The 14,348-nt window shown below is 41.7% G+C and overlaps 1 protein-coding gene across 1 annotated transcript; it reads right to left on the reverse strand.

The window, feature by feature from the left end:
* Positions 1-13,424: 13,424 nt before the first annotated feature.
* phlda2 (pleckstrin homology-like domain, family A, member 2) lies at positions 13,425-14,141 on the reverse strand. Its single transcript, XM_020613792.1, has 2 exons — positions 13,569-14,141; positions 13,425-13,439 (listed from the first exon to the last, which is right to left on the reverse strand). Exon 1 carries the CDS (start codon positions 14,021-14,023, stop codon positions 13,607-13,609), a length of 417 nt encoding a protein of 138 aa, XP_020469448.1. The 5' UTR covers positions 14,024-14,141; the 3' UTR covers positions 13,425-13,439; positions 13,569-13,606.
* Between the last annotated feature and the right edge of the window lie 207 nt (positions 14,142-14,348).

Here is a 14,348-nt window from a genome sequence, read left to right on the forward strand (position 1 = left end):
TGTCTGTGTTGGTGTGTGCAGTGTTGCCAACTTATCACACTTGATAATAAGATTATGTCCTGGTACCTGGGCTCTTTGGGGCAGTATTCAGTGTGATATAAACTGTTCACTTTGTGTTCAAAAGCAGAGACATTATGTTGCCTAATATGAAAGAAAAGCCTATTTAATGGAATTACTCTTATCAGCGTCATATCGCCGCCTCATGTACATCCTGCACTCCATTTAAACAAGTTCCTCTGCCCTTGCCACTATATAACAAGCGGCATGCCCACACGGGAATTTGGAACACAGCCTGATTACGGTGGTGGGAAAGGAAGTGGTTGACATTGATCTGAGACTTTATACAATAATATATTAGATTAATTGGCTGTACCACTATTTAGGATACTGGCTTTCTCAAGTGCTCATTCAGCCCTTAGATAATCTTTTAGGAATACATTTAAATTCTGTTTTGGCATCTGACGTACATGTGGTCTTTTGTCAAGTTATATGGTAGATTAGATAAATTGGAGATCTTTCAAACATAAGTTGCAGTTTGATGCTGTTAGAGATTATCACCACTCCGATTTTGATAAAAAATGTTGTACTTTAGTGTTAGGCCTCTGGGTCATCTCACTCTGCCAAGTTACAAGGGGGACACTTGTGCTTCAAGTAGGCCTGGTGAGGTTAGAGTTTCGCTTTTCATGTGCTTATTAGATTTTCCCAACATGTGGGGAGGTCTCTCACTCCAAAGCATTGTGACACTGACGCGGGGCTATTTTAGGCAGTTTCATATTTACATTGGGTTGTTGTCAGAACTATATTGCTCAGTAGATGCGGTACCAGCTGGGTGTGCGTTTGGGTTCTTGGTGGGGGTGGGGGGTATGGGGGGGCTGGCAGAGACAGATGACTCTCAAAAAAAGTTCTTAAACACCCAGTTTGGGTGTATTTACCTTATTGTCCATGATGAGAACGACAGCGGTGATACTATGAAAGCCTGATTGTCAGTATACAGGTTGATATCATATTGAACATGTATTACCACTAAGTGTAATTCTTTTTTAACATTCTTATATCAAGATTATACTGTGGGCTGAATGTCTTAAGGCTTAACAGGCTTTGTATTGAATTAACTGAGGAAGGAACCGAGCTCTGCCAGGACAATATCTTAGTTACTAAAGTAATAATTGGCCCTTTACAGTATGTTATTTCCTGTGAGCTCGTGGCAACATAAATATGCCTATCCTCTTTTCTAACTCCATATATTTCTCCACATTGTACACTGCAAGTGCTTCCTAACGTAAATCGGAAGTGAGAGAAGAATGAGTAGGGAACAAAACATGGAAGACAGTTGTAGTGGCAAATGAGCACTAGTGACTGCTTTTTGTAAATATTACAGGTTGTGCATTGTTTATCTCACTAAATCAATGCAGAGTGACAACCAGTTAACAATTCTAAACACATAGAGGGTTCCTGTCCTGTTTGGTTGCCAAACCAAACCAGACAGAGACTGAAGTACAGAGAACAGACCTGATGATTCCCCTATAGAACAGTATCAGCAGCTCCTGAGGCAGGTTGAACTTCCTGAGCTGACACAGGAAGTACATCCTCTGCTGCACCTTTTTAATGATGATGTTGATGTTGGTTGTCCACTTCAACTCCCGAGAGATTGTGGGGCCCAGCAACTTGTAGGACTCCACGACTGAAACAGTGCTGCTGAGTATGGTGAGTGGAGATAGGGTGGGGGAGCTCCTCCTAAAACCATTTCCACTGTTTTCAACATGTTCAGCTTCAGGTTGCTACGTCCACACCACAAGGCCAGCTGTTCAACCTCCCGTCTGTGGGATGACTTGCCAGCGTCTTTAATGAAGCCAGACAAGGATCCTTCTGGTTTTGTGAATCAGCTGACATGGGATGCCATTATGATCCTACTCAGAGATATACTGTACGATTGATGTTGATATGTTTGATTTGGTGAGACAGAGCCAGCTGTTGCAGTTCAAGATAAAGGTCCATGTAGCCATGTAACCTTATATAAGGGCGTATAACACTCATTTAATGCATTGTGCCCTTAAATTGGGAATAGTGGAGAGGGACAAAGACGCAGCACACCTCTCACTTCCACTCATCTTTATCTCAGCATCATGTTTTTAAGCAAACCTACATTATCTGTCCTCAATGAACACCCCTAGTTTCATGAACACGGTTCCAATGACTAGATCTTTTTAATAACCTTTCTAAATTGATTGTAGTGTGTTCCACAACACCTTAGACAAGTATTTGAAAGCACTACTCAGGGAGAATGAAGCCACTGTAAGGGAATGTGTCCTTCAAATTTAGTGTGCAGACATGGGAGTGATGTTCATCTAACTCTCTACAGAAAAGAAATTCTAAAAATGTCTAACAATTTCATTAAATTTATGAAAAATATCAAACTGATCAAATTAATATGAGATTAAAATCTGTAATAATACTCAAATATTTTTCTATAATGGGTGTAAGTGTCTATTCAGAGATCAGTTTAAGAAGCCATCCTTTTTTTAGCTTTCATCCCTACACTTTTCAACATCTCTGAGTCATACTTAGACAAAAACAATCCTTTTATTCTCTCTTCATGATCCATGGTCTCCCCACCCTCTCCCCCTGTGTGTTTTCTCCCCAGGTAAGGGAACGAGAGGCCAGCTGCACCGAGGCGTGCCCTGCTTGTTTTGGCTGAAGGGCAGCAGCAGGAGTAAGGTCGGATGTTTGCTCTGTGGGTTGATACTGTGTTGCAGTACAGGCCTGTTCCAAATAGGCTGAACCATGTAAAAAGGTAGGAGGGAGGCAGAGACAGAGAGCTTGTCTGGACTTGCCTTGCAGAGAGCCTAGGAGAGGATGGAGTGGGAGGGAGGATATCTGGCAGTCTGGGGCAGCCTGAGGCCATGTGTCATGTCTATTTCTTTATCTCTGATAATGATGCTGTATGATCTCACATGATGGCAGGTTAACTAAACTAACCAGTAAATCACTGTGGAGACCTTTTATCAAAAGTCCTGATTTGTAGGGGAACTCCTTAATCCCAGCAACTCTTCATCTCACTCAGTGGAGGAAAGTGTTCATGTCCATGTACTCAAATTAGAATGTTAAAGTACTGCTGCTGTTTTTCTTTTTGTATCTTTTATTTTCCTCCTGTTTATACAATCTTTATACAAATCTCTAGTGCTCCTGGTGGTTAGGGTGCTGCCTTGCATTTTAAAAAACCTTTAGAATTATGATTTCACCATACCCAGGTTTATTATGAAATGTAATTATTTATGTTGTGGGGAGTTTGTGTCTTGGGGCTACGATACTGTGGGCTTTGTCTGTATTTGACTGTAGGCAGTGTGTTAATCTGTCCAATCTTTTATTAGTAATTATTGCTCTATACCATTTTTGTCTCCTTGAAGAGATAATGAAACCAAATTTAACCTTCTGTCTAAACTGACTCATTCAATTTGGCCTTTGATGATTCAAATGATGAATCATCAAGTTTCACTATAAAATGGAAAGTTTTTAAGTTGAGTGCTGAGTTAGGGCGGCTGTAGCAACACCCTGTTGTCTGTTGCCTTGCCAACCACCCACATTATGTGAAGTAAATGCAAGGAAAAGGACGTGGGATGGTCTTCTTGTGCAGACAGGTAGACACGAACTGTTAAAACAGACAGAGGAGGATTCAGAGAGACTCCTTTTTTCTTTTACCTCCAAAGGAGAAAGCTGAGGTGAGAGCTGTCGAAAGTAGTGAAGTGTGATAATGAACTCACTAGGTTGTAATGTGGGTAAATCATCACCAGTGAGCCATTACACAACCTGCAAATATGCTTATTACCAGTTGTGCAGTTTCCGGCTTTGATTTGCATGTCTGTGGGGCTTCCATGCGGAGCTGCTACTCTTGTCGAGTCTTGTCCCAGAGCACTCAGCACTTCCTACAGTTTAACAAGACAAACACACACTCACTCACTCACAGGGGATTATTTATCACTGCACACCCATTATCACCTCGCTATACCTAATTCCCATTACCTTCAGAAATATAAGCCATCACGTCCTGTCTGTTCAAACACAAAATTACAAAGAGACAAGAAAGAAATCAATCATTTTTACCACAGCTCTTAAACATATGTGAGGTGCAGTCTTGCCAACAGCATGAACTTTAACCTTTAAAGCATGGGATTTTGTGGCCACTTCATGATGTATGGTATCTAAACATAGTTGGGGTATCTATGTTTGGACTGTAGTGCCAAGATTATGTTTGTGTTTGATCCTGTCTCTCTGTATGTCCTGTTTACATACAGTACAAGCTACTGTTGACCGACCTCTGCTTCCTGTCTGTGTCTCATTGTATTGTCTTTTCAACATGGCTCGCTTAGGTCTGTTAGAGGTTCTGCAATAAAGGAGGTGTTACTGATGTCCAAGTTGGTCTTTCAAGTCACATCTTTCCTTTCTTCTCTCTTCTCATTTGTCCATCAGTCAAACAGGTGCATGTTATCTAATAAAGAGGGAGCCAGAACTGTGACATTAAGTCACAGCTGGCCTGTGTGTGTGTGTGTGTGTGTGTGTGTGTGTGTGTGTGTGTGTGTGTGTGTGCATTTGAAACCATATACAGACATCATACTTGTTACTAGGATCATTGTCAGCATAAACACAGAGACGTGACACAAGTGGATTTTGTTGCCAGCAGGTCGCTGCTGTTTTTTTTTTCAAGCAAACCCAGTTGTGTCTCCACATTGACACTGTGCACGTGCAGGATGAAAATAAATAAAGCCAATTAGACACTTATAGTGACACAAAATGTTTTACTTGACCAACCAGAGCTTGTGAGAGAACACTGAATTTGTGCTCAGCTACACATGCACAGGCATGTTTCACTGTGTATATACCAGCTCATTACGGACGGAACAAATTGCATTGCACTTACACAAAGTGCAGACAATCACAAACTGTACATGCATCCTTCAGATTTTTTACAGTAGAAACCTTTGTTGCAGGGGTCATGTCCTCTAGTGTGTGTATGTGTGTGAGAGAGTGTGTGTACACTACTGTCACCCTTGTCTATGCACACTATGTGGCCTGCCCACTCATCTCTTCCATGCATAGGCCTGAATTCCAGCAGACCTCCCTGCTCTGGTGTTGGAGGAGGTGTCGGGTGGGGGAGCAAGCTTTGAAGGAGGCTCCAATGACTCATTTTCCAACAATCCACCCACCCCTCATGTCCTCTACACCCCCCAGACATCTCCATCCTCGCCCCAGCCCTGCAGAGGACAACTTTGGCTCAGATAGCTGACACACACACATACACATTTGTGATTTTTGACTGAAGAAAAGAGATTCTGTTTCAGCAAAACAGGGACTGTGTGAACTCAAATGCTGTGAAAGACTGCTTTGTGTGTGTGTGTGTGTGTAGATACTGTACTGTATGTCAGCAAACATGCTGACATTCATACACACACAGCCACCGCACTAGGTCATTGTGTTTTAACAGCATGTGGAAGTTTATTTTCCAGGTCTTCAGATTTAATGCTCCAACCTCTTGTGTAAAAACCTGAAAAATAAATCTCTGGCTCCATCTCTCCTGCTGGAGTCATTTCTCCATGTTTCCTTGGGGGTTGGGAAACCACACCAAAAACTCCTGTTCCCACAGCTCACACACGTTGAAGCTCACACATCTGTGCACCTTGTGGGGACAAAACCAGACATCTATGCCCATGTTTTAGCAATTAGTCCAGGAGACGTGTGTGTTTTTAGTATACTGCCGGCTGTCTGTATGCAGTGCGTTCATTAAAGATGATGTCATTTGTTCTTCCTGTCTGGAGTCCTAAAAGTAAAATTACATTTTCAAATGTATACTGATTCACAAAACATTAGAATAATTTGCCCCTGCATTCGTGGAAAAGGTTTGGAATTAAGTATAAGGAGTAATGACAAGCCTGGTTTTCAGACTGGTCCAGTGTGGAATGTAAAACGGGGTGGAGAAGAAAAGCTGATGGCACAGGATGCCACATTGCATGAAAGCAGAGTGTTAAGGCGTATGACTTGCAATGCTTTCAATCCTCTTCTGCACATATTTCTCCCCCTAATTCAAAAATAAAGCTCACAATGATTAAATAAAAAAACCTGTTTGCCTATTTGAGGTTCACACAGATGTAATATACAGATTCTATGTTTACATTAGTGAAGTGTGCTTGTGCTGCATTTTAAGCATGCTGTCTACTTTAATGAATGCTGACCTTCAATACAACTCTAGCCTATTTGGCAAAGGGTTGCCACCATGCTCTGTTTCAGGGCAGCATGAGGACAGAGAGGACCATTGTGAGTTCCCCTACTTCTCAGAATTGACCCTTGAGCGATGAAAAACAGGACTTCCTCTTATTTCAGGCTTCGGTCTTCCCATTTTCTTCTTCTGTAGGGGATATTTAAAATAGCCACTTACAGCTCTGTAACATAAATTCAGCTTAGGGCAGCAGGAGGTCAGACACATCCAGAGTTATGCTTTGTTTTGGGATTGATTAGTTAGAGCTTTTATCAGAAATTCCAATTACACTTCAGAAGTTTAAGCATACACTGCGGACACATTGCCAGCTGTATTTTACAAATTTGTTAAAAATGTATTACATTAGATTAGTTCAACATGAACTAATAATCAGCAGCTAAAGTTTGCTGTGCTAGCCACTTAGCAACCCTAACCACACCTTATTAAGTATTAACATTATCTTACATGCAGAAATAAACTGATATTTGTAATAGTGAAGAAACTGATCATCAATCATGTAAGTGTTCAAACCTACTGTAATCAATATTTTTACATCGTTTATGGAGCAAAGGTCTTATTGTAATGTAAAAGATGTGGCTCATACCGATAAACCCACAGAGACTCATCACCCGAGTCTCCTTTGCTCATTTCAAACCATTTCCTGAAAGTAAAAAGCTGGACTGAAGAACAGATTGAAAATCATTCAGCAGAGTGTTTGCACAGGGTGTAGTATCAGTTGAATTATCAGTTGATTATATCAGAATGCGTTGTTGGCCTTGGCGTGGCATGAGGGGAATTCCTGCGTTCAGTTTTTTCCTCTTAGCAAACTCTTCTTCTGTTACTTGTAATCTTCTCTGTGCTAAGACTTCTCCCTCCCTCCCTTTATACACCCATTTATCTTTCTTTTTCTTTCACTCGCTCTTCTCCTGTGTAATATCAACGGAGAACTCATTTCCTCTCGATCCGATAACGCCCCTGGACTTGGGGTCATCATCACTGGTTATTACAGCCATTCATTTCACCTTTGGTTTCTTGTCAGGCACAGTTCATCATGTTGCTGCCTTACTGCTCCAGCAATCTGATGTAACATACTGCAACTCGTGTGAGTGATGATCAGCTGCTGTAGTGTTATTTAGTGACGCCTTAAAGGAATTAGATGTCTATCACACACTTCCCTCAGATTTCCTGTTTAGTTTGTCAGACATTTCTTTGTTGAAATGACTTTATTTCCCTCATCTGTTTGACTGTGACTGCTGTTGAAAACAGCCCATGTCTTGCTCTGTTCCTTGCAGGCAAACAGTTGCCAGAAAGATAAACACTTTCACTAACAGGGCCTTCTGGAAGAATGATAAATTCATCCATTATTCAATAATCCTCTCATCCAATGATTTTGGTTCAATGTTGTATATCTCACAGCCTGGATAATTTAGATGAACATTTAGGCCCACACAGCCTGCAGAGATGATTACAGCAGACATTTACTAATGTGAAAAATGATGAGGACACTTCTTCAGTTTAGCTGTAATGTCTCATATTGAATGTAATCTACTCTTACTCATCTCTTCACATACCCACTCAGGCAGGTGCCGGCAACCAAACCTCCCCTTGGGAGCTCAGTCCAACTGTGTTTGGACTCCTGAACCTCCGCTGCTCTGCTCCTCTGCTCATAGTCTCATCACCCACTGTGATCCACATCTTTCTGTTACTGGCATATTAAAGCAATAGTCCATCCAAATTACTCTAAAATACACCTGTCTACACAGATAGGTTTGATCCTGTTTGACCAGGCTTTGAGAGCATCATCTGTGATATTTCTGCATCCAAATCAGTAAAATGGAGTTTCAAATGTCATGTGTTTTGCTCAAAGCACTGAGGAATGACATTTAATTTTCAGCAGCAACATTTCTGTCCAGTTAATTCTGGATTATTTGAACATGATGTTGTGTTTGTACAACCTATTGTTTGGTACAAAATAAGATGAAAAGCTTTTGTGGATTATCTTTGGAATGAGGGGGACTTTTATTTTTCTTGTTGTTGTAGAGTTTTTTAGCTACTGGACGATGGTGATGACAGTCGGATGACTGGGGCTGCTACTGTGGTCCAGACTGAAATATCTAATCAGTTATTAGACTGAGACATTCGTGGTGCCCAGAGAAGCTGTCCTAATCAATTTGGTGATACCTCAACATTTTCTCTAGTGACACCAGCAAGTCAAAGTTTTCATTTGACCAGTAAAACACTTTAGCATCTACCAGAAGGATGGGGAGGCGCGGCATGGTGCTGCAGTGGTTAGCACTGTCAACTCACAGCAAGGTGCTGGGATCAAATTCTGACCTCTGTGTGGAGTTTGTGTGTTCTATCTGTGCATGCAGGTTTTCTCCCATGTCTAAAGTCAGGTTAGGTTAACTGGAGATACTAAATTATTTTTCTATAGGATGGCATCAGGAAGGGCATCTAGTGTAAAAAGTGTGCCAACTGTGCTCCACTGTGGCTGCGGGGAGTTTGCTTAGTGCCATTGTTTTTATAACTTTTAAGTCTAATGTTTTGAGTCTACCTTCTTTAATACTAATCTTTGTGTTGCCTAGTTCCTGGGACCACAGAGTGCACGTCCTGTCCTCGGCCATCTACCCCCTTGCTGTCTTGTAGGCATGCCTGACAGCGTCTCCTCGCTCCGTCTGAAGCTTCTCTCAGAACAGCTGGGTCATACGCAACGTGATCCCCAGTCACCGGTGCCTTGCCAGCACTTAAATATACAGCATGTGTTCATGTGGTTTTGCATATCCAATGCTCATGCATGTCTTAGATGTGAGAAGTGGCACATTCATTAGATTCTCTATGAAAAAGTGGCCTACAAAGGGAGAGACTGTCTACATGTATATTTGGGAAAATATCATCTTGCTCTGACATGTGCTAAGTTTGCTTGTTGTTGTTTTGTTTATGTTTACACTGTAGTGGATGTGGCCTGAACATAGAAAGTTACTTGGTTGCATCAAGGTCATGTCTCAGACAAAGACTCATCACTAGTGACTGGTGGTGTTTTGGTGTCGTACTTTCACGGAGTCCCATGATTTGTTTCAGCTATAGCATGTGGGACACAACATTTCTTATGATGTTTTTCACATTGTTATCTACACTCAGTGTTGTGCCCTAGTTTGTAAGGTTATGTGGGCTTGAGTTTGAAACGGTTATGATCACAGCCAACGAGTGGGCAGATAGAGCTGACGATGCAGGTCTGGGGCGTGGCTCAGTAGACAGTAATGGACATCTGATTAAATAAAATAAAATAAAATAAACACCGTTGTCATAGGTTAGGAGAACAATGCATCTGTGAATTCGGAGGGTTGTTCAGTTGATCCACAACACCAGATGTGGGAATCACATGACCTTTATCTGAATCAGTGATAAACAGCAATGAGCCAGGGAGAGTTGGATTTTGTCCAAGGACTATTTTTCTGATTTTAACACTCAGAAATTTCAGTTTACAGCCACACCTGGCGGCTTTTCATTGCCTCAGCTGTAGCCGGATTGTGCCTGTTTGCTCAGGTATGCACTCACCTGAGCCATGAATCACAAAGTGAAATACTTTGAGAGGTTCATTCCTGTAAAACAGGCCTGTGAATAGTATTTCTCTGAGATAATTTTATTCCTAAACCAATGACGTAGTTCACTGCTACCAGTGTTATCACACAGCTATAATATTTTAAAGGTCATTAGAAAACTCTGTCACTATGATATAAAAATCATTAGTGTGAAACAGCGCTTAGAGTTTGTTAGTAATCAAACCCACAAGGCCTTGCCTAATATCCTCTGCTATTTGGGTTTTAGGAGATTGTTATTTACACGAAGCTCTAGTGTTGTGTCCTGCTGGCGTCAGAATGGACTCTGATGGGAAGAGTGAGTGAGTTAGTAAATGATGCAACAGGTTAAACTGAAATAGAGGTTTCTGTGTTATAGTGGCTTACAGGAAGACAAGAGATACCCTCATCCAGCATGGGGAGCTACGACAGAGCAACCCTGTCACTTACTGTATGTTTTGAATTGATGCAGACAGGTGATCAAGTTCCCCCACCAAACCTGAAGTGCCATTACATTTTGAAATACCCCAACGAGTTCTCCGTGAGTTCAACTATACACGATTTTATAAACGAACCTGTCATTACAATCTAAGTCACAATTTTTCAATAGCATCTGTCCATATCAAATTGAGTCTGTTTCATTTTCCACCCTGGAGATTATTTAAATTGTTTTCATTTTATTTGTTCATTGCGATAAATGTTCAGTTCTGTAAAATTTACAGACCTAAATGCAGTTTCAAACCCTAACACACATTAGCAGAATTTAAATTTTGGGGGCATAAATATTAAATCCCTTTATTATATTTCAATTTTTGCCCTAAAAACAATCAACTTTAATGATATAATCCTTAAATTGCTCATTAAATCAAACCCAGTTTGATTCTACAGCCATATTACTTTATGGTTTATTCTGCAATAACCATTAAATATATTTATATTCTGTAAATACTTTGTCTTATATGCTAGTTTTCATCATTAGTAGTGGAGTCCACCGGGGTAGTAGTAGAAATATCGGTGCAATTTATGGGTTGAATATAAACTGCACCCACTTTACAGTATCTGCTCTTCCTGGAAATGCTCTGCTCAAAGTTCAGTGGCCCAGTGGACTGAGCTGTTTTTCATGTTGAGGCAAACTACTGCTTTAGGAGGACAAGATAAAGGATTGCTGTCTACATGTCAGTACAGATGAATGTCTTTGACTCTTGTGCTGTTACAGATTTCAGAGAAGTTTATGTGGGAGTAGTGACAAAATGAAGTGAGACGTGTTTCTTCTGGCCATCGACGCCCTGCTCAGCTGTTACTCCTTACACATCGCCTCATCTTGTCATCTTGTGTTTACAATAAAAGCCTCTGAATCACTTGTTTTGTACTGCTCAGTTTAAGAAAATCAAAAACAAATGGGACATGTGTACACAGGTCCTGGCCCTGCACACACTCCTATTCGTTTACTCCATTTTCTTTTTTAGAATCTAACAATGTATTCACTTTTGCGCAACCATGCTCCATCCTCATAATGACGGCCTCGGGAACAATGACGCCAAGGCCACACGTGTGGCCTGAGTGTGTGCCACTGCTGCGTCACAGGATGTTTATACAGCCTGAGATCAGAAAAGGAAGACACAGTGTGTGTCGGGGGTGTGTGTCCAGACCAGTGAGGAAATAAAGAAGACCACTTTACATTCTGTGGCCAGATGTACAGTGGAGAGTGATGTCTGCTATCAATCCCTAAAACTGCTCCTGAGCCTGATCTGGAGAATTTTAGGGGTTGCACAAGCACAAATGTGTTTTAAATGTTTAGAAAAGAATCAGATGTTGTTGTTTCCTAGTAGCACTGGTGACATAAACCCTTGTGTGACCATTGGCTCAGGGGTCAGAGATGTGTATGTGTGTGCATGCGTGTGTGAGATTAAAGTGGTGCCAATTTGTGATGCAGTATTTTTAGAAAGGAAGCCCGTACGCCGGTAATACTCCTCAGATCAGTCTAACCCTTTGCCTTCATTGTAGTATGATCCTACTTCAAAGCTGCCGGCAGGGACAGGATGAGATGGGGAGGGCTGTGATTCATTACCTCATTAATGCTGGGTGGAGATTCCGCTTTCTGTCACCTCTGACCTCTGGGCACTGGTGCCCCTAACACACTTCCACTCCACAAGAGACATCAAGGTAGAGATAATGTTTTTTGTTTAGTTTAGTTTAGTTTTTTTTTTAGGTCAATCAGCGTCAGATCATCAGAAATTCTTTTATGCATTTGATGGTACAGGCTCGTATTCTATGTGCACCTATAAAGGATCTTAGGACTTGTTTTGAGAGGTGCTATAGAAATTAAATTTACATTCCTAAACTGAATGATTTTCATGGGGCCCATAATAAAGTCATTAAACATCATGGCTGAATATGTGTATAGCATTCTGTCGGGCTCATACATTTTCTATGACTGGAGAAACAACAATCATAAGAAAGTGTAGCCTATCTACTGCATATACACAGCACTAAGACAGAGACGGAACATAAGGCTTCATACTGTGTTTACACACAAAGTGTCATACTCATTACATTTAAATATAATAACCAGGTGTTTCACATCAGCAGCTGAACCTGCATCATACTCATTACATTTAAAATAACCGGGTGTTTCACATCAGCAGCTGAACCTGCATTTTGTTATCTCTTTGCACTGTTTTTGGAATAAGACTAAAGCCTTGGTCGCAGGGTTTATAACAGTAATAAAAAATGTGTATGCCTTATGTCACGTTAGGTCCACTGACAGAGCCTTTATCACAAATGCAGGACAGGAAAGTGAATTTCAGGTGTTTTCTGTCTCATAAGGAGCAGAGGCATAGAGGAATTAGTCATCTTAACACCTGCTGTAAAGCTGCCTGAATCTAGATGGTTTATTTTATTTTTTAGCTTCTCTGTCTGACAGTGTCCTATGAACCTGCCACACCCCAGAAGCAGTTAAGGTGTGTTCAAAGGCAACACCGAGTCTTTCAAGTGTGTAGTGCTGTTGAATACATTTGCTCCTATCAGCTATGACTCAAGCCTGAAACCCTCCCAGTGACAATAAAGCCACATTCCGGCTTTCAGCAAAGAGGAAAGGGACTTTCCTGTCCTCCACTCCCTTCTACTGTTGCATGTCCGGCATTTGCGTAAGACATACTTTTGGTAAAAGGTGTCACATATACTTTTTGTGAGTCATAATGATGTACTAGCAGCAAGTGCAAAATACTTTGTAGGAAAAATGAAAATCAAGAGTTGAAGGGAGCATGAAGTTATGTCAAAAATGCTTGAATATTTATTCAAATAAATACACACTCAACACACACTGAAACAGTAAATAATTTAAACATCTCAAGCTCTTTGCCAGTAACACCATATTCTGGAAGCAAATAAATTAACATAATGGTTTTAGGAGTCATTCCTCCCAGCAGAGCAAACATGAAATAGCTTTTGACAATGATTCAGTCCTGCGTGTGGAGCTGCTGAAAATCTGTCTGTCGGTGTAGATCAGTTGCCCTGCCTCTCTGAGAGCTCAGTCCTGAACAATCCTTCATCTCTGGACCGGATGACCTCGTCTTCCTTTTGGTCCGTGTAGTATTAATTTTTTATGGTCCACATTGACACTGGGAGAAGATAAAAACATGTCATTAGTTTCAAGAGTCTTCCACTTTTCGCTTAGAACATTTGTTTTTAGTCATATTTATATATCGGCTATCGGTCTTGTCGACTAAATGTCATGATGTGTCTCTCACCATAATAGGAGCTTTTAAGTGCCAGTGTCCTCAGCGGCTCAGGGCGCCCTCGCCATGCGCCTTTCCTGCTGTCCGGGAGACGCGCTCTCAGTGTCCTGCCGCGTTTTAAAGTCCTCGATGGCCTTTCTGTTCTGGTAATCAATCAGAGCCATGGTGATCACGGCATTCCAGCAGTTCTCCTCTCCAGAGCACCGGAAATCGATCTCCTTATTGTCTGTGGTTACGATGGTGAAATAGACGAACTTGCCGGTGCGCTCCACGCAGTCCACCTTCTTGATGGACTGCAGCTTGAGCTCCTTGCCCTTGGAACGTTTCTGTGTGTCTGCGTAAATGTTGAGGCTATCCGTGGTCAGGACGCACGTCTTCCTCCTCCAGAACTGGAGCAGGTTGTCGCTCCTCTTCTCCAACTCTCCTTCCTTGAGAACCTGGCAGATCTCCGACGCTGACATTTTCATTGTTTATGGGGGGCAGGTTTGTGAACCCCTGCTTTTCTGGTGTCTTCTCAGCAGCCCTATGAAGGAGCTTTTCAGTAAAGGTTTTGGAAATCCAGAGTTCCGTTGTGAATGAACTGAGGTATGAGAGGACTTTTATAGCCCGGTCTGGCCTCAGCCCGCCCCACTTGACGTCAGATACTTTGGGAATGCTTCAGTTGCCGATGGGGTAATTCAGTGCTGTGTGTGGGCGAGAGCTGTGGCTCAGGAGGGGAGAGGGCAGAGGAAGTCCTAACGTGGACTCTATTACACAGCCAACATGTTAATTACTAATCCACATCCTGCTGCT

This window comes from Monopterus albus, unplaced genomic scaffold (assembly GCF_001952655.1).
Source record: "Monopterus albus unplaced genomic scaffold, M_albus_1.0 scaffold138.1, whole genome shotgun sequence".
Taxonomy (NCBI): domain Eukaryota; kingdom Metazoa; phylum Chordata; class Actinopteri; order Synbranchiformes; family Synbranchidae; genus Monopterus; species Monopterus albus.